Below are 25,217 nucleotides of genomic sequence, written 5' to 3'. Positions count from 1 at the left end.
CAAAGCAGCATAGAGACTAAGCAGTCTATTTACTGGTGATGAAAATCGTCGGAACACGCAGCTCATGGGAAGAATCAAGACTCCCACTATCCACTTATCTCCAAAATCTCATTGGCCTAGTCATGCTCTCCCTTGCTCGAATAATCGAAAAGCCTATGGCAGAATCGCAGCTGCCCAACTCCTTAAATGTGGCCTATGTCAAAGAAGTACCTAAATTTGTTGACAGTCAAATTCAAGTCAAAAAATTGGCTTAGATTGAGGAATCCCATCATCACACGGACCATATTTGGAGAACATTGAGCGGGGGCACACTTCATGGAGCAAAACACTTCTTGGAAAAAATGTGGCATGAGAAAAGTAAATCCTAATACGAAGTAGTAGAGGTGAAACTTGATAGCTCTTCGAGCCCAACAGCATAGCTCACGACTACTACCTTCTTTAACACGCTTCACATGCACCCCTGACGGAATGGTGTCTATATGCCTCAAGAAAATCTCTGAACGAGTCATCAGAGCTAATTTTGAAGTGAGCACCCTTGAAGTAGCCCACCTTAATCAAAGATCCGCCTTGACATTACAACGGCGACACACCATCATCACCCTTGTTGACACTTCCCGATCCCGTTATGTGACATTCCACATTACCCAGGGGAGTGATCCTTATATGTATATTTCTATCCCTGCCTAGCACGAGGCCTTTTGGGAGCTCACTGGCTTCGGGTTCCATCGGAACTCCGAAGTTAAGCGAGTAGCGTGCGAAAGCACTCCCATGATGGGTGACCCACTGGGAAGTTCTCATGTGAGTTCTCAGAAACAAAACCGTGAAGGTGTGCTGGGGGCCCAAAGCAAACAATATTGTGCTATGGTGGAGTTGGGCCTGGGAAGTGGTCCCGCCCGTGCCAGGATGTGATAATTTGGTATCATAGCCTAACCCTGGTCGTGGTGTGCCGACGAGGACGTCGGGCCCCTAAGTAGGGTGGATTGTGACATCCCACATCGCCTAGGAGAGTGATCCTTATATGTATATTCTCATCCCTACCTAGCACGAGGCCTTTTGAGAGCTCACTGGCTTCGGGTTCCATTGGAACTCCGAAGTTAAGCGAGTAGCGTGCGAGAGCACTCCTATGATGGGTGACCCACTGGGAAGTTCTCGTGTGAGTTTCCAGAAACAAAACCGTGAAGTTCAAAGCAGACAATATTGTGCTATGGTGGAGTTGGGCCAGGGAAGTGGTCCCGCCCGGACTGGGATATGACACGCTATTCGCCGAACACCAGGATAAGCATGTGCTGGTCGACACTCGAGGGTGACGAAAGTCATTTATTGAAAACATAAGGACTAAAATATGAATAAGATAAGAGAAATTTAAATATACTTAATATGCAAATGAGGAACGTGTTTAGAGCATACAACTAACTAGAATACTAAAAAGAAATAATATAAAATTGAATGAATAAGGGGATGGGTCCTACACCAAGAGGACTCGAAGATGCCAATGTGGAAGTGTCTTGACGTCGGGATTGTATGCCTCGATTCTAAGTCCTGAAAGGGGCGCAAAACAAATATGAGTGGACCAAGTTGATAGAAATATATAATAAAACAGTTATCAACATACTAACCCCCAGAGTTTTATGAAAATAATAGCATAATATGTAATAGGTTTTTCCTAAAATCCTAGCATGCCATTAAACATCTCATAAAACATATCTCGTATATAGTGTGCTAACTAGTGGTATCAATATCAATACTCTTCATTTGCCAAACAGGCATATCTATCACTTGCCAAATAGGCATATCTATCATTTTCCAAACAGGCATATCCGTATCAATTGCCAAACAGGCATATCTGTATCAATTACCAAACAGGCATATAATGACCACTAAGCACGCATAAAACGTTGAACATAATATTTCTAAAACATAGGTATATATATCTCAAAATCATCTTCATAGTATAAAGTCATCCATCATCTATACTATAAAGAAGTGTTATAAAAACATGTTCTAAATAGTATATCGTCATCCATTAGATATCCTACAAAGAACATGGGTTCAATAGAAAATATGGTATTCCAAAATAAGCTCAGTATAGCATGATAATCAATTTCTCATAAAACGTTTCATAAGACGTAATCATTAAATCATACTTTTCATGGTTGCATTTCTACTATTATAACATGCATTTTTAGAAGGGGTCCACCTATAAATACTTAGCCAACGAAGAGCCACGCAAACTAGCGAACAAGGAATCGTCACCAATAATTGCCCCTAAGCACATAAATGGTCAAATTAATAAAACTCTATTAAAACAATTGAATTTGGAAAAATGGACGTTGGAAACAGGTTTAGGACGTCGAATTACCCTAAGAAGGGTCCTAGGTAAATTTCGTAAAAGTCAATAAAATATTCTTAGAATATTCCCTGACGAAATATTCTCTAATGGAATATTCCCTATAAAGGGTTTGGACCGGTTAGGGTTTAGAGTTTAATAAAGACTTGAGCTCGGGTTAAAGGTTAGGTTAATGGGTTAGGGCTTAAAGAGGTTTTGGGTCAAATGGTTTTAGGGTTTAAAGGGTATTTGGTTTAGGGTTTTGGGTTAATTGGGCCGAAGGCCGTAGGTGAATAGCCCAAAGGCCTCAATCCAAAGGGCTTAGGTTCTAAGGGTTTTGGGTTGGGTTTAAAGCTCACGAGCCAAAGCCTTTTTTGGTCTTGGGTTAAGAGTTTAGCAGGCCAAAGGCCTTAGGTTTCTCGGCCCAAAGGCCTTGGTTAGGCTGCTGGGTTTTGGGGTTAATTGGCTGGGTAACCTGGCCCAAAGGCCTCGGTTTAGCGTGGTTTTCAAGCCACACTTTGGCCGATTTCTGGGCTACTTTCAAATGCTCATAACTTCTTCGTTACTTGATGAAATCAAGTGAAACAAAAATGAAAGTTGTATTTCTCGATGAGAAGAAGAGAATGGTATCTCACACGATGGCTAACTCACCGTGGTTTGGCCGGAAAATGCCTCGAACCCCTCAGAGGTCGTCGAAAATTGGGTAAGATTCAAATGGATATAACTTCTTCAATACTCAAAGAAATTGGGTGATTCAAAAAGTAAAGTTGTAGTACTCAACAAGACGAAGAGATTGATACCTTTTACGCCAGCCACTCACAGTGGTTTGGCCGGAACTTTCTTCGAAAAGGGCGGTGCTCGCCGGAAAATTTGGAAAAGCTACTCCGAGCTATTTTCTGCGATTCACACGTATACACCACTTAAAACAACCTCCGATCTAACCCTAAAACACAACCCAAAGTTTCTAGAAGCTTACCAATGTCGGAAAAATACGAAACACGTTGAAGAAGATGATGAACAGTGATACCGTCACTGTTGGGGTTCCACGAAGGTTTGCTTGAGTTTTCCCGAGGTTCCTACATCCAATGGTGTTAGTTTGGGGTTGTTGTTGCTTGTGTGAGTGACAAAATCGAGAAGAAAGGGAGAGATCATAGAGGGAGAGATCATAGAGGGAGTGCACGGGGAGAGAGAGAGGTCAGAGATGAGGGAAAAGAGAGGGAGTGAAAGTTACAAAAATCAAAAGAAGAAAGAAAAGGGGAAGGGAACCGGGGGACAAAACAGGGGATGGGCCCTTGGGCTCACCAATTAAGACCCAAAAACAAATTTTAAAGGAAAAGATCTAGTCCAAGGTGAAATTTCACAAAAATACCGTATTCATTTCGATCAAATTAGGACGAGTTGTTACACTTGTGGCTTGAAGAAGATATGTTCGAAAAAATTCAATAAATACGAAAGGAAGAATCGTTAAACGGCTAAAAAAAAAGAAAAAAAAAGGGAAATCAGCATATCAGGCCCCATGGCCTAAGACCGCAAGAGCCTAACAGCCACTCCAGGCCTAACGGCCTGGTCCCTTTTCTCTCAACCCAATCCAATTAGAGGGGGACTAACGCCCCCTTGCCTCTCTTACTCTCTCTGTATACGGGCTCGGGTCCAGCAAATAAGGATGCCCACGCCTCCTTGGTCCAATCCACTGCACCAGCATGGCCTGTGCCAGGTCTAGCTTAGCGCCCCATCAGCTCAACCTAAGTCGAGCAGCACCTGGCCCAGCCAGCCTTTGCCGCACCAAGCCATCCATGGCAGCAGCCACGTCGTGGCTTTCTAGCCACATTTTCACACATCCTTGACCCTCGTTGAGCCAAATTTCAAGCCTTGAGACTCAAAAAATTACAAAGATGAGGAAACCTTGATTTTTAGGCGTGAATACTAAGAAAGCAACGGAAGATGGTCATTTGCACATGCAAGTATAAAAGATTGCTAGGGGAGGGGAAACAAATATCTTCTAGCTTTCTTTCTTTTCTAGGGTAGAATAAATTGCTCTCTGAAGTTGATTTAATCATCTACTTAAGGTAGACTTAAATAAACTTTGAAAGTAATTTATTTCCATTTCCTAGAAGGATCTAATTTCCAATTAATGTGGGAACCTACATCAAAATAGGAAACAATATTATGTTTCCTAAAGCAAGGGAAGATCTCTACACATGCTGCCCTTTCCTGTGAGCAGCCCAATAGGTGTGGGGGCATTTATGGAGCCAAAAATAATCAAGAAAATTATGGTGGTGACACGTAGACTTTTTGATGAAAAGGATAAAATTACCCTCGAGCCACACCGGGATTCCCACACGCATGCAACGGACAATGACGACTCAAATCAAGGAAGAGTCAAAGGTGATAAAAGTGGTATTTATTCAAATCTCTATCATCACTCCTTATCAAATCCTCACTCAAAAGGTAACTCTCAATTTTCCTATTCAATTTGGATTAATTGATATATTAATTAGAAGATATTATTTCACATAATATTTTGCAATTATACTCATATTCCCACCATATATGGCCTCTCCCTATTCTCCAAATAGGGCCATCCGTTCCCTATAAATAGTCTCATTTTCCCACTAAAATGCTACTTCATGCCCCACCCCCCCTCCAAAAAAAATCCTAAACACTTTCTCTCTCAAATTCTAACTTTGACATCGGAGATTTTTCGGCCAAAGCTCCCCCACCCCTCAATTCATCGTGGGCGCGTGAGGCTCTTGGCCTTGATCTTAACTGTTATTATTTTGCAGGTGCATTTTCGTCAAAGGAAAAGACGGAAATATGCATCCACATTCACCATTTGTGGGTTACATAGATGCAAAGTCGCATCTGTTCACCAAACACACACAATGGGTTCTATATAAACCCATAAAAATTATCCCAAAACGTAAAAAATTAGAGTTAACTTCTATTCTTGAGAAATAGGATTTCTCCGCTCTATTTTTCTCATTATTGCTCTATTTTTTCTCATTATTTGTTTGTCAAATTTCAAGTCAACAAGTCGTGTTTGAGAGTACCGAATATAAAAAGTTCATCAAAATTATCGTAGATTGTTTCATCCCGAGAGAATTAGTTGTCTGAGATTTGTCAATCTTGTTATGAAAGAGGGTATTTGTGTTATGCTTGTACAGTGTGCCTTAAGTATTCTCAATAATGCAATCTCCCCCCATAAGCCCTCGGGCAGTTCTATGAATCGAGTCTCAACAGATTTCCAACTTTGTGCAACATTTGAAGAACTCTATGAAACATACTCCATCTTTGTCACTTAAATGTGTACTGTTTAATTTGCAGTGAGTACTGAGACTATTAGTCTAATACCTGTATAAATGTAACACAAATATCTAGTGAAAAGATAGAGAAATTTGCACATATAAGATAAATTTTTCACACATATATACTTTACTACGTAGCACGTAAAATCCTTTATTAGCTTTTATCAGCTTCTGAAACTTGATTAGGGTACAAAACAAACGATCACAATTTAAATGTTTACAACACAAAACAAACGATCACAATTTAAATGTTTACAACACAATCAGTCTTTGTCTAAGCTATATGCTCATGGGTCTGATCTGTGGCCAGCATTTGTTTCCTACTTAATCTCGCTGTAATCAAACATATAAGAAAGATGGCAGGCAAAAGGGACAGTTTGATAGGAGTATCAGCACGCCGAATGTAATAAACGTATTGAATTATTGAGCAAACACACTGAGCGATGCCTCCGACTAAACCATAAGTTTCAATGGCAGAACCAAAAAGCATATAACATCCCCTCTTCCTCAATCCCACATTTTTTTTCCTACCTTTGTAAATCAGCTCCCATATGCAAGTGAGAAGAGCTGCAATGGCAAAGAGCATACCGAACAGCGAATACCGAGGCCTACGTGGGGAAGAAGCCTGATCACAAGCAGCTGATAAAATCTCCATGCAAAGACTACTTACTAGAAAGATCCACTCTGCTGGATTTGCCTGCATAACTGCTGAATTTGCCTGCATAATAAATTAGTAATGAGTTCAATTAAAACTTAAAGTAAAGGCTAAACTGCATTTTTGTCCCACAAATTTGGGTGGGATTAATTGAATACCATGTTAACTGATGAAATTGCGTCCACATTCACATTTTCCCATGGAAGATACCTAAGCTGTCCGCAGTCATCAAAATCTACCAAACTAAGTCTTTTAAATTGCCCAGGCAATTTCAATTCTTCGAGATTTGGGAACGTTGAAAAATCTGGTAAGTTTTGTAAATTACGAGAACCACTGCAATCAAGGATTTTCATCTTCCGTAACAGCTGCACAAACCCAAAACCATATATTATTTCAAATCCAAGAATAATCTGTCTTAAAAATAATAAAGCTAAAAATAAGGATTTTCAACTTCCATAACAGCCGCACAAACCCAGAACCATATATTATTTCAAATCAAAGAAGAACCTGTCTTAAGACCAACTTCAATGGTGGGCTAAAAGCCAAATTACCTCCTAAAATTCCCCCCCCCCAAACGCACTCCAACCCAAAGGGAAATTTTGAGCTAAATGTTAAATACTAAACCAATGTCAAATTCCCCCCGAAATTTAGCCCAGAAATCAGGATGGACTCTACCCAATATTTTTCGAAATTTAAATTTTTTTAGATTAAAATGTTCATAAAATTAATTTACGATAGTCTACATATTTATTTTTGAAAAAAAAATTAATTTAACAAAAAAAAAACCTAAATTCATTCTTTAATAATCACATACTAAAATTTTAGGGTAGAATGGTTGGGGTAGAAAAGCTATTTTTGGGCTAAAAACTAAATTTTTCGGGCTAAAAAATTTGATTTTTAGCCCAACCATTGGAGATGGTCTAAAAAGAATAAAGCTAAAAATAAAATCTGAAAGATAGAATTAATTATAACTAGGGATTAGTTGGGGTGATTGTACCTTCCAAAAGGACGTATGATGAGTAATAAGAGGGTAATTTGCGTCTGAAAAATGATTTACTTACAAACAGTTGGAAATCGATTTAATTGCTTCTAATTCCACCTAAGCTTACGAGTTACGGCAGAAAACAAAATATTTACCGAAGTGAGTATTTTAAGACCGATGGAACTCTCTGAAAGAACCAATTCTGATAATAAGAGCCCGGTATTTTTGGGCGGCTGCACAAACCCAAAAGAAGATATTATTCAAAATCCAAGAAGAATATGGCTTACAAAATAAAATCAGTGTGGGAATTAATTATAACTCGCTAGGCAACAAGTTTAGGCTGATTAAGAAGGTGCTCTGGCATGTACTTGAAAGGGAATCCAAGCCTGCACAACCATCTCAACTCTTTCGGAAACTGTTTGAGGCTTCCAGTGAGCTCTACATAGTTGAGCCTTACCAATCTCAGTTTTTCCATATTGACAAATGCTTTTGTACTGAAACTAGCCTTTTTTTTAGAGCTTGGCAAATCTAGAGAAAGTGCTTCAATTTCTTCAGTTCCCTGTTAAGTGAACAAAAGGACATATGATGAGTAATAAAAGGGTAATTTGAGTCTGAAAAATGATTTACTTACAAACAATTGTCATATAATCAGTTGGAAATCGATTTAATTGCTTCTATTTCCACGTGAAGGTTTATTGTACTTATAAATATATTTCTACATAATATTATAAAATGTAAGCAGTTGCACTAGGATATGATTTAGCCTGCATTAATATTAAACTTTATTGAGTAACTACTTACAGATTCATTTGTCAACACGTTTATTACGGCTTCAGAATCCTCCAATCTTCCAGGTTGAGTAGGAGATTTTTCAGAATTGATTGTCTCGTCCATTTCTCGAATCAAATCATGCATCTTCAGCTTGTTCCGTTCAACAATTCCAAAGCACCATTCGTTTGTTATATAGCACTAAAGGGACACCTTTCGGTTCTTTCCAGGAAGCGTTCCGCTCCCAATCTTTTGCTTTTTTTTTTTTTTTTTTTTTGTTTTTTGGAAAACTCCGCTCCCAATCTTTGGCTCTTTCCGGGAAGCATCTGCCCCAGGTTTTGAAGAAAACCAAGGACTTTTCCAGTGGAAAACCACGATGTTCGTGGCCACACGATCTGATCATTGGACGGCTACGATTGAAGTGTCAGAAAAGATGGGAGGAAAACAGCTTTAAGATGAAACCGCGTTCAACCAGGTACCGTTTGGTACGTGGGACGGGACGGAACGCAGTGGGACGAAGCGTTCCGTCCCACGTTTGGTGGGCCCAAAAACCGTGGAACGCATTGTCCCACGGGACAAAATGTGGCTGATTTTTCGTTCCACCTCCTCCCCCTGGAACGACTCGTTCCACGCCCGTGGAACACAAAATTTTAACATTTTAAGACAAAAATGCCCCTTATCTTTTTCAATATTTACATCATACAAATCGCAGAACAAAACCCTATCATCTTCTTTCCCTGTTCTCTGCCGCTTGCATCTCCCAGGTATCTCGCAACCTTCCTCCTCGTCCTCTCCCGTAGGCTCTCTTTTCTCTTCCCCACGGAGTGGAACTCAAAGCTCTGCATCTCCAGGTTCGATCTCTGCATCCAATTCCAATCTATTTTTTTTTTTTCACAATATTATCTGATCCTCTGCAATCGATAATCTGGTTCTAATCTGCCATCTCCTTAAAACCTAGGTTTTGCTCTCAAAGTTTTGATCTTTACATTTTTCTGCTGTAACTTTTTCTGGGTTTTGGTTTTTAAGGGGCTTGAAGGTTGATTTGTTTGCTTTTGAGGTAGTTCCTGTTGATTTCATTGGATGATACGATATAATGAATGATCTAGTTTGGTTTGGATTCATAATCTAGGGTTTTGAATTGGGATTAATGGTTCAAGTAATTTGTAATTCTACTGATTGTTTGTTTTATGAGTGTTTCTGTGTAATGAGCTTCTGTTTATGTTGCTAGGAAACAGCTCAAATTAATAAATCATTTTAATTTGATTTTTGTGTTGTGATTTGATCAGATTCCAGTTTAGTAATGACTAATGAGCTTTTGCTTTGTTAGACTAATGAAATAGTCTTCATTTTTTTTTTTTAAATTTTGATTCGTTAGACTAATTGGGTTTTCTTTGTGTCTTTATTGTGCGAAGTGTTGGATAATGTTTGATTAACTTTGGGATTTTGTTTCCATTTAGTTTTTCCTGTGGAAGAGTGAGGGCATTTACTATTGATTTGGAATTGAAGACGTAAACTTCAAACCTTTCCATGGTGTTGAATTTCAAACCTCTAGCATCTGTCCGAAGAATTTCATTATCTTCGACCAGATTGATCATCGAAGTCAGATTGTGTTCAATCCTGAAATTGCCCACAAAATTACTGGTCCTGCCTAGGGCTGGAAAAAAATCTCAAAAATCCCAAACCAAACCGAAAAAATCCCGATCCCAAACCAAAAAAATCCCAAACCAAAATTCCCGAAAATTTCGGTATGTCATCCCGAACCAAACCGAAATTTTCGGTATGGGATTCGGGATTACATCTCCATTTTTTCGGTATTCCCATACCGAATAGAAATAAATATTATATATATATTATTTTTTAATTATAAGAGAATTATTTTTTAATTAATGGTATTGGTAGCCACTAGTGTGATTAATCTTTGTCTCAACTAAATAACTAATGTTTGTTTGTTCAATTTGTTTGTTTCTATATTCCAGTTGTCTCAACTAATGTGATTAATCTTTGGATATTAGTTTCCTGCATACCTAGCCACTAGTGTGATTAATCTTTAGATATTAGTTTCCTGCATACCTAGCCACTAGTGTGATTAATATGTGGATATTAGTTTCCTGCATACCTAGGCAAATCAAGGAAACAAAGGAGCAAAGACCATTATGCATGCATGAACATATCAGTATACATATATTGTATATATATACACGGACAAGGTGGGTACAAGGCATGCAATTAGTTGAGCTCAAATTTTTTTCTTTTGTTTTCGAGTACACAATATAGTTGTTCTTTCAGACATGGGCGCCGCCAAAATTTTCATTTAATTACAACTATGTGGAGGAGGAATCAAAGTTGGAATGTGGGGTGAGATGGCATTAGCCCAAAAACTTTGTGCACAAATGGGTAGTGGGTAGATTGAAACTTAATTTTAGCCCAAAAACATAATATGTCAAATTTTAGCCCAAAAACATAATATGTCAAATTTTAGTCCAAAAGCCCAAAAACATTTTGGGATTCCCGATTTGTCCCGAAATCCCGAAATTATTTCGGGATTCCCGAAAATTGGGATTCCCGAAAATTTGGTTTGGGATTGGTATTGAATTTGGGATTCCCAAAAATTTCGGTTTGGGAATCGGGACAAGGGTTTCGGTATGGGATCCCATACCGAACCACCCCTAGTCCTGCCTTTAACCTCTGTGCAGCTTACATCCAAGACAATCTGGGATTGATAGCTTGTTGAAAGTTTTCTGGTTTTTAATTAACTGGGGCTTTCTAGTGCTCATTGTAAGGCATATGATGATGCATGGGCAAGTTAGTCATTTAATTTTTTGGTTCCGTTCCGTCCAGCGCGTACCAAACGCAGAACGGAACAATTGTTCCGTTTCGTCCTGCGCATACCAAACATAACAAGGAACCTTCATTCTGCCCCGTCCCGTCCTGTCCCGTCCCGTTCTGTTCCGTCCCGTCCCGTTCCGTCTGCGTACCAAACGGTACCCAAAGTAGAAGGACACGATAGTTGGTAAAAGCGGCTAGTGGTGTTCACACCGTTCTAGCGAATATCTACGCGTCCGCACCACGGACCGAAGTTCTCGGAGTTGAGCAGCTAGTAACATTTTTTTTTAATTTTCTAAACACATTTAATACTCCATATTTTTTAATAAGTTATTTTTTTTAAAGCACCACAATTTTAATTCAGCTCTAGCATTACCCAGAAATGCTACTTTTATCATTTTTATATTATATTTATACCATCTTTCTAATAAAAACGGTTCCACATGTATTGATAAGTTATACATATATTAAAAATGTGATACAATGTGATATGAAAAATATAATAAGTATAATGTTACTCTTGAGATTAATTAAAGGATAATACTTGCATCCCCTTGAAGGATGCACCTATTCTTACGGTAATAGAAAGGTGGAAAAGCGGAGCTGCTTTTTGAAGAAAAGCAAGGTAGTTTAAACCACGAAGTCACTCGTGGCCACACGATCTGAATACTAGATGGCTAAAATTGAAGATTGGGCGAAAACTGCCTTCGGAGAAAAAAAGGCGTTCAACGGAAAAAGGACAAACTATACCTCAACCGATGAGCTTATAGTTCCACTTTAGACGGTACTTAGTGCTAGTAACGCCATCGTTGATCAATGGGAAAACTGAGGTTCTATGAAGGGTAAGGGAAAGAGGCACGGAGGAGGAAAGAAACCAGCACAAAATTAGAGAGAGTCTATTACATTATCTTCACGTACAAACCAAGACAACCAAGTTTGAATTTAGTGGTTTCGCCTGGGATTTTATTCTCTTCTTTTTCTGAATTGGAGTGTTTCATCTTCTACCTGTTTAGTATTAGGGTTAATTAGATATAAGACCATTATACTAATCGATTTAGGTCCGTTGACTACTAATTTAACTAAGCAATTCTTTTTTATGGCCTATAACCCGTATGCAGGTTTTGGAAATTAAAATTTCAAAATCATGTAGTAAATGGTTGAATAATTCGCATCACCTAATTGCGATAAAGAATATATACTAAAATTGAATTTATGATCCAATTCACTATTGGGTTTTAATAATTCACTGTTCTTATATCAAATTTTATATTTCTCTAACTGAGTTGTCAAATATTATTTTTAATAAATCTAGCGCTTTAAATAGTTGTATTTATTAGAAAATTTGTTTAAACAAAATTTTATTGGTTGAAATGTTAGTGAAATAAGGGATCTGCAATTAGACTAATAAATAATAAATTTGACATTGATGTCAAATTTTACTTCTAAACACAAAAACTTTAAATCCAGTAAGCAAATAAAACTTCTATTGAAAAGATTTTTGATGTTAAATATGCACAGTCATCTCCACCTAGAATTTGATATCTCTTTTGAAGATACTCTTATATAACTTGGGTTGATCGGTATTTGTAAGCATATACAGCCACAAATTAAAAAAATTATTAACAAGGTAAAAAAAGCTTATTTTGAGTATCATCTTAATAATTTAGTTTCACGTACTATTACTGTTTAGTGATATTTATTTTACTTATAAATGAGAAGTTCTATATTCAAATTTCAACAATGATAAATTCGCAACACAATTTATTCTCTCAAATTCTTAATGTAAATATATCTATGTAAGAAATAAAAAAAAAAATTCAGTTCTACTATTGAATATATATTTGTATCCATTAATTGGTTCCACAAACCACAGCAGACATTTTTAATATTTTAGTTTTGTTTCCCACAATGGAATAGGAACTTTGATAGTATATTGAATCTGTCAATCTGAGGCTGCATAGAAAGTCCGAATGAAATTTAAAAATAAAAATTATTTTGGAACCCACTTCCCAACCACCCACCATTCTTCCTAAACACTCTTAAAAAATATTAATTTCCCAATATAAACCATAACTTCATTGTGGCATTAGTATAAAGAAATCACGTGGCAGTCTAAAAGCTGCATGTTAGTCAATCCTCTTTAAATGGTGCTACATGATGGGCCAAAATTATATATACTAAAATCCAGTTGGTTTCTGGCACTGTTCAGCAATAGTGTGCGGACGGATCTGCCCCTGGCTTCTTTGCTTTCTTCCGTTTCTCTTCCTTGCTTCGTGCGTATCTTTTCAGCAACAGTTGGTTTCTGCCATGTTGCACATGTATTGGTATCCTGTGTATCTTTTTTTTTCATTCAGACTCCCTCCTCGATTCCAGCGTTTTTTTCTTACATAATTCACACCTTGCATCATTCTTTTTTTTCATTCAGACTCCCTCCTCGATTTCAGCGTTTTTTTCTTACATAATTCACACCTTGCATCATTCTTTTTTTTCATTCAGACTCCCTCCTCGATTTCAGCGTTTTTTCTGGCAGCAATGATGCATGCTTTTCCACTAAAAAATTATTAAAAAAACAAAAATCTGGAACATGCCAAAAAAAAAAGAATAGAAAAAGTGAAAAAGAAAGAGAGAGAAACAAAAGATGAGCATGGATTATGAGAGAGAGCGTCTGTCACCAGAAAAAAAATTATTAAAAAACACAATATCATGCATCTCGAACAGTTCCCCATCACTGTTCATCACGTATTTCCTTTCTTCCACACATCGTTTTTCACAATCCCTCCAATTTTTGCCCACGCGTACCTGTGCCCTTTCCTATTGCTTTGCTCTCAAACGGAGAGCAAAATAGGACGCGTGGGTCACGCTGCTTCTTCCCTCTTTCTCTTCGACTCGGTGTTCATCCTTTCCACCGCTTCAACTGGCTGCAGGCTCCATCAAACCCTAGAATCGTTTTGCTTTTTTGGGCACCCTCCTTTTTCTCCCTGCTCCTTGCTTTCTCCAACCTAGAATCCTCCTCCTTTCCCTGAAAGACAAATTATATATATATACACACACATATATATATATATATATTATATTATTTCAATAATTTGTTTCTATTAATTTTCGTCTTTGTTGGTTTTTCCATTTTATCAGGGTGGATTGGTTACCTCTAAGGTCCATCGTCGTTTGTTGGTGAGTATTTTTTTACACTTTTTTTTTTTTCTGGTAGTTTTTCGTGTTGAGGTGGGATTTGTGGAAGTTTTTTTTTTTTTCCTTATTTTGGGTATTTTCTTTATATGATTAGATTAGCTGTTGGGTCGATGATTTATTTGTGTTTTTCGTTTCAAAATGCGTTGCTTTATGTTTTTTGGAATTTAGTTTTTGTAATTTTGGGTGTTTTGTTTATATCCTTAGATCTATTGTTTGGTTGTATGATTTGCTTCTGTGTTGTTTCAGGTCACTGTGCTCTTCGTTCCTCGAAAAAGAGATAATAAATGCACGGTGATGGAAATATATATATATATATATATATATATATATATATTTATATATATCAGCATGTTTTGGTTTACATTACGCCATGTGTTGATCATCCTCTTCCATTTGAGAGGCAGATAGAGTTAAAGATGGATGCCTTGCAGTTGCCCGATGGCAGTAACCAAAGCCCAGTCCTTGAAAAAAGATAATAAATGCACGGTGATAGAAATATATATATATATTTATATTTATATATATATAAGCATGTTTTGGTTTACATTATGCCACGTGTTGATCATCCTCTTCCATTTGAGAGGCAGACAGAGGAAAAGGTGGATGCCTTGCAGTTGCCTGGTGGCACTAACCAAAAGCTCATTCCTCGAAAAAAAAGATAATAAATGCGAAGGGGCAGAAATATATATATATATATATATGTATGTATGTATGTATGTATAAATATATATTTAGCAGGGCATAAAAGATAGTCCAAGGTCATGATGCGAGGTGGGAGAAAAACAAAAAGATTAAATATATATATATATATATATATTTTTTTTTATTGGCTAGGGCAAACCACGTGTTAATGATCCCATGCATTTGGTTTTTTAGCTCTTCGCTTTTTTTTTTCTTTTTTTTTCTGCACGTTTCCTCTCTCATTTGTCTTTCTTTTTGGTTTCGACTTCAGCGTTTTCTCCCCTCTCTGTGTCGCTGCTTGCAAATTTGGGCTTGTAAGCTCTTCTCTTTTATTTCTCTTCTCTTTGCTGCATGTTTGCTGTCATATTTTCTTTTCTTTTCTTCTTTTTTTTAGCTTCGGGCTTATGTTTTTTCTCCTCTTTTGGTAGTTGCTGCTTGCAAATCTAAATTTGTAACTTCGGTGCTCAATCTGGGTTTGTAAGTTTGGTCCTCATTTTTGTTGTGCTTTTTGCTTTCCATTTTGTTTTGCTTTGGAGTTTTTGTTTTTCCTTTGCAATTGTGATGTTGTTTTGCTCATGTCTTAAAGAATGTTGGCATCTGTAATCCAAAACAAACAAGTATCAGTTGACAAATTTTTGTGTGTAAATAGTAGATCCTCACATCAATTCCCCATACTTTTTGTGTATATAAATAGTGTGCTCTTTTACAATATTTTTTTGTTCAAGTAGTCATGCCAGTGAAGCACTAACTGTCAAAGGGGAATGCGAGGTAAATCATTTTTTGTATGCTGATGATAAGGCATTTGATAATGTCTTTTCTGTAAATTATATGTACTTAGAGAACTTTGTAAAAATATTTTGTTCATTTTGTGTTTAATATTTATAACTCTTTGCATATCCTCTTATGCATGATTCTCCACCACAAATTTGTATCAATATCAAAACACTTCTAACCTTAATTTATAGTTACTGCAGTATATTCTATGTGCACATCATTTTCTTCTTCAGTTTCTGCTGTTTTTTGTTCTCTAAGTTATATATGTTACCGGTGTTCACAATTAAAATTGATTACACAGACTTGAACTATAGGTATAGTGCAAATTACATCACTTTCTGCCAACATTCTGCTTCTTTTTCTTATTATATTTTCTGTGTTTAAATAGTATGAACATACTAAAAACCTGTTAATTACAAACTATCCATTACAAGTTTGCACTGGTTGTTTTCTTCTTTTATGTTCAGATCCGCAGCGCGGGCACCATTGCTAGTCTATACTATATATTTTGCCCCCTTTTACTTTCCATTTTTGTCTTGTTCATCTGGAAGTTTTTTGGTTTTTGTGTTACTTTTGTTATATTGTGTTTCCAGAAGTAATAGAATTAATTTTGATGAAAAAATAAAATACAATTTTTCATCACTTACATAAAAATATATAATGTATTATTCATACTTTTATCACAATGAAAAAATTTCTCCATACGTAACCAAGTATTAAAATATGTGTTCCATTTGGTTTATTAATTAAACCTACACTCCAGTTGGACTCCAGTAGCCGAAAGTTGAACGAATTAATATTTTCTATGTTGGGAGTCTAAGCATGATGGAAGAAAAGGCGGAAGGAAGGAATAAAAGAAAGGACAAGAGGGAGGTAGGCGGCTGGAGAAGAAAGAGAAGTGAAAGTGCAAATGGAAAGAGAAGAAAAGGAGGGAAAGAAAGGAATAAAAGGACAGAAAGGGCATGGAAAATAATAAACAAATGAGGAAAGGCGGAAATAATTGAAAAGCAAGGGGACAGAAAGGAGTGGGGGATGTTGGAGGCATTAAGCAAGCAGAGCAGCCGCAAGGAATGAAAAGAAAGAAAACAAGAAGGGGTGATTTTGCTAGATGAATTACTTCTGTTTGTACCCCAGTATCTATAGACTTTACATTGAAGAGTTTTAACAACAGTAAAACTCTTTGAAACAAACTAATAAGAGTAAATTGTAGTAACAGTCTTTTAACTTTAACTTAATTGGAGTAATAGTCTCTCAACTAAAAATTCATTATCATTGGTTCCTCAATTCATCAAAACATGCAGGGTTCTTCAACTAAAAATCTATTACCATTGATCCTCCAACTTGAATTCAATTGGAGAAATAGTCTTTTAACTTTAATTCAATTGAATTAAAAGTCCCTCAACTTTAATCTAATTATAGCAATAATCCTTCCAACATAACTCATTTTGATAAAGTTGACGAAAATGATCATAACTACATATTTTGATGAGTTGGAGGGAATAATGGTAATGAATTTTTTGTTGAGGGACCATTGCTCTAATTTGATTAAAGTTGAATGACCATTGCTACAATTTACAAATTTGATAAATAATTGGAATAAAATGGGGGAAATATAAGGAAAGTTTTGAGATTTATTTCAAAGGTTGGAGTTGGTCTAATTTCAGACATTGTCCCTAGCTAAAATACCCAATTCGAATTCAGAGCAAAAAAAATATCGTGTCGGGCCCGTCCCTCGGGCCCCCTCTGGCGCTAAAGCCCGCATGGGCTGGAGTTCATTGCCCCAGCAATTGGATCCTGTGCAATCCACGGTCCATCGGGCACAAGCCCCGGCTAGACTTGCTTTTAGAAGGGGTGCCAGCTTAAGGCCTCGCCTGAGGGAAAGCCTACGCTATAAATTATTGCACTGGAGAAATTTACTATTACGGTTTAGTGATATTCTTTTTTATATGTAAGTGAAAGGTATTAGGTTCAATTTTCGTCAAAAACGAATTTGAACCACATTATTGCTAGCCCATTAGGAGACTAATCCACCTTTCCTCTAGATAATATTATTTGTTTTAAAAATAAAATAATTCTCCTTTTTATGTTTTGGAAAATAATTACGACAAAAATGATAAAGAATAAGGAATGGGAAAAAAGCCAAAAAAAAGGAGGTTTGGATTCCACTAAGAGTAGCTCCAGCGGGAGCTCCAGCTCGAGGGATAGGCTAAGGAACAAGGCTTGAATGCCCGAGTGATGAAGCCCAGCGTGTGCTGGCGGGTGAGCCCGAGCAAGCTCGAGGGAAAGGCCCGTGGATTCGTGCCAACCCAAGCGCCCGAAGGCAGTCTGACGTGGGCTGACGTGGCGTCGAGATGTCGTCATTCTTTCGCTTTGGCTCCCTCTCTTTATCTTTTCTCACAGAGTTCTACATAAGGTTTTGGATTTGGGTTTTCTCTAAGGAACGGAGGAAAGCGAAAGAGAAGGCTGCGTGGAGAGATTTTATGTCGGCTAGCTTTGATTTGGTGGTGTTTGGGGCTCCGTCGAAGCTCTGGATTTTAACTGTTGCTTGCTCTGCTGTCTGCTTTATGCTTCTCTGCTTTTTCCGGCATAGATTCAACCCGGTGATTCGACTTGTTTCGATGAATTTGAAACCAAAAAGGTATGTGGGTTTTTGGTTATTTTCTCTAAATCTTTGTTAAACCCTTGTGGGTTTTTCGATTCTGGGTTGATTTTTTTAGTTTTTTTAATTTAAATCTTACTAGTTGTTGTTGAAATTTGCAGGATTTGTTCCGGATTGCAATATTTTGGGGCTTTTCATATAAAAATAATAATAATATTTTATTACCAATTGCCAGGGCTATTCAGTGTAGGGGTGGAGATGCAAAAAGCGGTAACTGTTCATTAAGGGCAGTTACTGTTCACTAAATGGATAGCCCTACGGGGCCTCCACCACGCTGGAAGTGCTCTAATGAGAGGTGACACAAAGAGAATGTGAATTACGCGAGGCCACATTCTAATTTATTAAGGATGTGTTTGTTTGACCTTGGGACTGGACTAGACTAGACTAATTGCTAGGGTAATCTCATATTTGGTCTGCACAAGGATTAAGTTTAATGGGATTAGATGAGACTCACTCGGATTAATGACTTCACTGGGAGTTCTTAGCCAAGAACCCCAAATTCGGCCGGACTGCTAAGACTGTTTCCTTCTCTGTCGTCTTCTCCTCGTCTAAGTCCTAGATCCCCCTCTTCCGTCTTCCTTCTCTGCCAATCTTCCACCTATTCCTCCTTCGACAAGTTCTATAACCTCTACCGCCTCCAACTGTCATAGACACATATCACTGCAGATGGTTTCGTTGAAACCCAAATCACAATATCTTTATGAACCAGTAGTGGGTGAGGAACATGATTGCGATGGAGGAATCTGGAAACTCAAGAACACTGACGTCCACGATGGCGATGAAGACGGCAAAGCGGCTTAGGGTCGTCGCCTGAGATGCTAAGACTCTAGGACCGGCGAAGAAGATGGAGGCAGCAGGCTGAGACGCTCTGATTTGTGGAATTAGAGTTGGATTTGAGACACTATTTCGTCAGCAGGACACTCTGCAATTGTGGAATTGGAGTTGTTTTGATCTCATCTCAAATTGTGGAATTGGTTTTCGAAGAGGAAAGTTCTCAAAAAAAGAAAAGAAGAAGAGATAATTAATAATAAAATATTAATAAAAAGGGATTAAATAATATAATATTAAAATTTATTAATTATTCTGTTTTTAGTCTGACATTGTCACAAACGCTTTACTAAGTTAGTTTAAGTTAGTCTAATCTAAGCTAGTCTAGCTTAGTCCCTGAAGCTAGTCCAATCCGAGATAGTCCGATGCAACAAACACACCCTAAATGTTTAGCCAAGAGGCCCATGTTCCATCTTCTTTTCATTTTTTGGTCAATGCATTTTGTACTTATTCATTTGTTAGAAGTTTCAAAGTTAGGGTACCCATTAAATTATTATTATTATATTTTTTTTTACATAGTGGTTTTTAGGATAGAAACACTTATCAAGTGCAACACTTACATCATCCATATGATTGTGTATTTGTCTAATCAGATGATGTAGTGGACATTTGAAGTAGAGAAAGGACTTGCCCACATCGAGTTTCCAATGCCGGAAACAACCATTTGTTTTCAAAGCCTTTGGATGCTTGGGAGAGGTTCGGGAAGGTGAAGGTTCATGGGTTTGGGGTAAAAACTGGAATTGGGTTTGATGTGTATGTGTGTAACTCGCTCATTGACATGGTTGAGAGTTTCAAGCAGGTGTTTGATGAAATGCCTGAGAGAAACAGGCTTTGTTGGAACGTTACAATCTCGAGGTATCTTAGGTGCATGAGGTTTGAGGAGGCTTTGGATGTGTTTCGGGGGATGCAATGTGAGAGCAACGAGAAGCATGATGAAGCTACGGTTGTAAGCACCATTTCAGCTTGCACAGCGTTGAAAATTTTGGAGCTTGGTAAAAAAATTCATGAATATGTTAAAAGTGAACTTGGATTCACTACTAGAACTGGAAATGCATAAATGTGGTTGTTTGAATGAAGGCCGGAGAATTTTTTATGAAATGCCGGTGAAAACGTGTTCCGTTGTACTAGTATGGTATCTGGCTCTGTAAATTGTGTAGGTTTGCTGAGGCAAGAGAATTGTTTGATGGGTATGTATGTACAATACAATTGTACTACCATTTTGACGAGACGGCGGCTCTATTCCAAGAGATGCAAACTAAAATGTTAAAGGGGATAAATTTACAGCGGTTGCTCTTCACAGGCTGTGCTCGATTGGGTGCATTAGAGCCAGGGGAATGGATTCACAGGTATATTGAATATAACAGAATTAAAACTGATGCAGTTGTTGGTACCGCGGTTATAGAAATGTATGCGACATGTGGGAGCATGGACTAGTCTTTGGACTTCAATCATTTGTGGGCTTGCAATGAATGGCAAGACAAGCAAAGCAATCGGGTTAGGTACGGAAGGACTAGGGGAGGGAGACCGTGGTGGTGCTGATTTTCAGATCAGCTTTGGTGGCTCTTGAAGAGAAGAAGAAAAAGAGTTGGTGCGAGTGGAGGAAAGGGAAGGCCTGCATCCCTAGGTCATCTTTCATTTGTTTAGTTTTTTGAAAAAAAAATTAAATCTTTTGGTTTATTTGAAATTTTGGTTTATTTTTTTTGTTTTTGAAAGTTTGGTTTTTTTATTATATTTTATTATAATTTTTAATTTCCACATGACCCTTAATGACACATGGCGCCCAATCATTGTCCACATGGGCCCCATGTTATTAGTTAACAGGAGACTTAACAGCTAGACTAACAGATATATGAGACTTTCCTAAAATTAACACTTTAGATATGACTCTGGGACGAAAAAAATTTCTTGTACTAAATGTTGAAAACCACAAAACTCAAGGATAGTAAACTGAGATTTACCTTTTTTTTTATGTTTAAATTTGAATATAAACAATACCTGACAAAAATTAACTATCCGATATACGATGAACGGACGCGATTTAAGGATCCAAAGAGAATCCTCTTTCCCCACCACCCACCATTCTTCCTAAACACCCTTAAAAAAAAAAATAATTCCCAATATCATCACCCCACCTCTCTCTTCTTCCTTTTGTCTTATAAATCCTAACTTCATTTTGTCATCCAAATTTTCCTGTACAAGCTCACTTATTTTCTATCATAACTTTGCAGTTTTTCAAACAAAAACATCTTAACTCCATGTCATATATTCACATGACATTATAGTATCAATCTACATAAATCACGTGGCAGCCTAAAATATGCATGTTAGTCATGACAATATTTTTTTTTTTATGTTTATAATTACTGTCTAAAAGCTGCATGTTAATCATTCGCTACGTGCTTGTACATAGCCGGACATTAAAACTACAATTTTATAATACATTAAGAAAATGATTGGACCCATTTTTAAGCATCTAAAACATACCCATTCCATTGGCCCAACTTGAGGCCCAACAATAAACAGAATAAAAGTTCTTTTTATTATTCAAGATAGATCTAACAATTTATTACACGACCTGTTAAGCTGATCTGATACAAAACGCACAAAATGAACGGTTTCGAGTTAACTAATATGTTTGATCTTACTCACAAGCAAAGAATGCACACAACTTTGTTTCACACTCATGAATGAGATGATGATCGTTAGATTTCTAAAACCTCACAAAAATTGCTCTCAAAATCTAACCCCAGAAGAAAACACACTTTTGCTCTCAAAATGCAGCAAGCGTATTCTTTAGAATATGCAAAAGTTAATTTCCCACAATACAGACTTGGTTATTTAAAGGGAAATTGAAGTATGTGACTTTGGGCGAACCAGTTAGATAAAGCTACGTCATATTTGACATTTTCGAGGTTTTTGTTTTCATATAATCTCCTTGATTCCTCCCTCTTTCCTCCCATGAACCTCGCATCATTCTTTTACTTTCCTCGCGTTTTCATATACTTTCTTTCTATCTCTAAAAACAAACGGAAACTAAAATTTAAAAAGGAAATAGTTATCAAACTGACAAAGAAATTCGCAGCATTCGATCCAGAAGCAGCAAACATATCAGAACACTCTCCACTAATAATCCAAAACGGTAGAGCCATCATCTGTGACAAATTATTGTTGTACAACACAAAACCCCGAGTGTTCAAACCGACATTCGTGACGATATGCTTAATATAAGCCATCTTAGACCTGATTTGGTACTGAGGTGATTCTGAAAAAAGCTGCTGTCAAAAAAAGCTGGGAGCTGTTTTTGTGTTTGGTAAACACTCAGCTTCAGCTTTTTTTTCACAGTTTTGGATGAAAAAAAGCCAAAAACAAGAAGCTGCAAAACCCAGCTTTGAAAAACCGTTTTTTTTTTCACATCTGTTTTACATAAAAGTTTACCAAACACTCTAATACTGCTTTTTTTTTCCTTTCAAAAGCACTTTTACAGAAACATTTACCAAACACTCTGCTGCTTTATTTCACAGCTGCGCAGAAGCAGCTTTTTTTCAAAGCACAGCAATACCAAACCAGCCCTTAATTGTAATGGTCACCAAATAGGCAAACGCCCACGAATATGCAGACAAACTAAAACCCGAATCGGTAGCCACATAACCAACAGCTCCACCCAAAATGATCAACAACGATACAAAAGGTAAGCTTAGACGGGATAGGCTGCTTCCTAAACGCAGTATCCGCCAGCGCAACCAAAAGGGGCGTGCACGCCGTGCAGGATCTAAACACTATAAACGTATCCACATTATGGCGAAGAAGATTGGGGTTGGTAAAGATAGCAAGGTAAAACACAAGTGCAGCGGGCAAAAACTTGTTGGCCGTCTGCCATGTGAAGGGATCGTGGTGCAAAAATCCCGACTTTCCCAAACCCCAAACTCCCAAAGCAGATGTAAGTACTGCAATGCAGTCAAAAGGCCAGGGTACTTGAATTTAGTAATGGCAAACGTGTTTATCACGGCTAACAAGCTAGAACAGAGAGCGTACCCAATCACAAGACTGCTCGTAGCGAAATACGGCTTAGCCGAATCGACTCTAATCGCAGACATTGTCACTAACTAAAGTACCCAATTCGAATTCAGAGCAATAAAAATCTAGCAGATCTTCAAAATTTCAAGAGCTATATGTACAGTGAAAGCCTACACTAACAGAGGCAAGTGAATGAAATCGAAGACGTGAACACTTCATAGAGAAATCTGAGATATGGGTTTTGAAGATTATGCCGATCTAGTATTTGGGTTTGAAATTAATGCATTAAACGACAATTGAATCGGTTGAAAGTAGAGCCCGGATCTTTGAAGTGAAACGAAGAGGATGACGGGGTTGCGGCGGAGGCGGAGATATAGGAAGGAGCTCCGGCGATCTCAGAGGAGCGAAGTGAAATTTCTAAGGCGTTGCAGAGCAGAGAGAGTGGTGGAGTGGAGGAATAGCATTGAAATTTATAGGAGGGAGCATTTTGAAGACTTTTTGGTTTTTAAATCGAGTAAGATATATTTAATATCTGCTCTGATTTGTTGAAGATCCTACAGATTTATAGGGATGTGATTGTGAATATAATTCTCCCCCTTTTTTTTTAACAAAATTTCTCCCTTTTTTTTACTGATTAAAATAATTGTTTTTTATGTATGGGAGAGAAAAGAAGGCAAAAAAGGAGAAGGTTTGATTTCCACCAATGAGAGGTGATGCAGAGAGGACGTGAGGCCACGTCCTAATTTGTTAAATGTTTGTTTTGCTAAGAAGCTCATGTTTCATGTTATTCTCTTTGAACCGAATGGCATTGACATTAGTGCTTCTTATTAATTTGTTAAAAGTTTCAAAGTTAGGGCACCAATCAAATTGTGTACTTGACATAATAGATTTTAAGATACATGACCCATATAATTGTGCATTTGTCTAATCAGATGATGGGGTGGACGTCGAATTTTTTACTATACTAATATTTCAAATTAATATTGTGATATGGTATTTAAAAAGATCTATACGCGATATTATAGTATTGACTTGAAAATCATAACGATGTTCTAAAAGTGAACGCGAGTCCTTCCTTTTTAAGTGGTGATACACAATTCAATGAGTCAACAACGACCCAAATGGTACCCCCTTGGTGGATCAAATAGGCCATTCTATGAGTAAGGAAGATGGTATTTTATGGTGGTTATATTGAGTACATATTCGTACGTAGTCAGACTAAAGAACTACAATAAACATTTGTTTCAGAATTCAGGACCAGATACGTTAAAATTGCAAAAGCTAAAAAATGAAATGCTCATCCACCTCAACGGTCAAAATTTTCAGGTTATTTTCCCGCTATTTTCTTCACAAACTGAAAACATAATTTTGATGGATCAAACTTAGGTGTCGTCAGAAATAACAAGAAATCAAAACAAAGAACACAAAAAAATTTACGAAGGAAAAACTCTTTAACAAATGAAGAGAAAAACCTTAGATCACACAACTAGGTAATCACGATCCATGAAGGAAAAATAACTTATAAAAGGCAAACGCTTACTACAATTAAGGGCTAGTTTGGGTTGCTGTGATGTGAAAAAAAAAAAAAAAAATCCATTTTCAGAAGTAAGGGTAGAGTTGCTTTGTTTTTTTGTTGCTATTTTGGACCCATGATCTTCACAAAAAAACACTTTTTTTTGCACATTTACCAAACACAATTTTAGCTCCAGCTTTAAAAAAAAAAAACTATTTTTTAAAATAACTTCAACAATACCAAACTAGTCTTAAGTTCTATATTATACTTTTGTTCTTGTAGCACGATGTTCTTACTTTGCCTTTTTTTATGAACAAAGTTGACGCGTATGATCCTCCTCACAAGTAAAGGATGCACACAACTTTGTTTCACACTAATGAACGATATTATATGATTGTTAGATTTGTAATATCTCACAAAGATTGCTCTCAAATCTAACCTCTTCTAAAACCCCATGGATGACTACTGTTCATTAACAGTGCGTCGCTGGTTTTGTCCATCATTTTATTCATGGTTTTGAGTTTGAGTGTTGTTAAACTCATCCCATTGTCCTATTATTTCCACCCACCTTATTATCCCACCACCATAAAAATTTTAAAATTTTAAATCATTTTCCCACCCACTATTATCCCTAAAATAACATTTATACCACCATACCTCCAATGTTCTGTTTCTACCACCAGTCCCTTCCCCTGAACTA

The 25,217-nt window shown here is 37.2% G+C and overlaps 1 protein-coding gene and 1 pseudogene across 1 annotated transcript; both read right to left on the bottom strand.

The window, feature by feature from the left end:
* Positions 1-5,784: 5,784 nt before the first annotated feature.
* Positions 5,785-8,217, bottom strand: LOC137731388 (disease resistance protein RML1A-like). Its single transcript, XM_068470501.1, has 5 exons — positions 8,070-8,217; positions 7,726-7,827; positions 7,424-7,501; positions 6,445-6,651; positions 5,785-6,349 (listed from the first exon to the last, which is right to left on the bottom strand). Exons 1-5 carry the CDS (start codon positions 8,181-8,183, stop codon positions 5,906-5,908), a joined length of 945 nt encoding a protein of 314 aa, XP_068326602.1. The 5' UTR covers positions 8,184-8,217; the 3' UTR covers positions 5,785-5,905.
* A 13,328-nt stretch (positions 8,218-21,545) lies between these two features.
* Positions 21,546-23,084, bottom strand: LOC137744196 (GDP-fucose transporter 1-like; annotated as a pseudogene).
* Between the last annotated feature and the right edge of the window lie 2,133 nt (positions 23,085-25,217).

Source organism: Pyrus communis, chromosome 1, assembly GCF_963583255.1.
Source record: "Pyrus communis chromosome 1, drPyrComm1.1, whole genome shotgun sequence".
Classification (NCBI taxonomy): Eukaryota; Viridiplantae; Streptophyta; class Magnoliopsida; order Rosales; family Rosaceae; genus Pyrus; species Pyrus communis.
This window is presented reverse-complemented; position numbering and strand designations above follow the sequence as displayed.

What these genes read in the sequence shown, in the direction of transcription:
- LOC137731388 (XM_068470501.1), bottom strand. Translation starts at nt 8,183, where the DNA reads ATGCATGATTTGATTCGAGAAATGGACGAGACAATCAATTCTGAAAAA. An exon ending in ATATGGAAAAACTGAGATTG is followed by an intron (nt 7,502 to 7,725) that starts GTAAGGCTCAAC and finishes GGGTTTGTGCAG; the next exon opens with CCGCCCAAAAATACCGGGCT. An exon ending in GTCTTAAAATACTCACTTCG is followed by an intron (nt 6,652 to 7,423) that starts GTAAATATTTTG and finishes GGGTTTGTGCAG; the next exon opens with CTGTTACGGAAGATGAAAAT.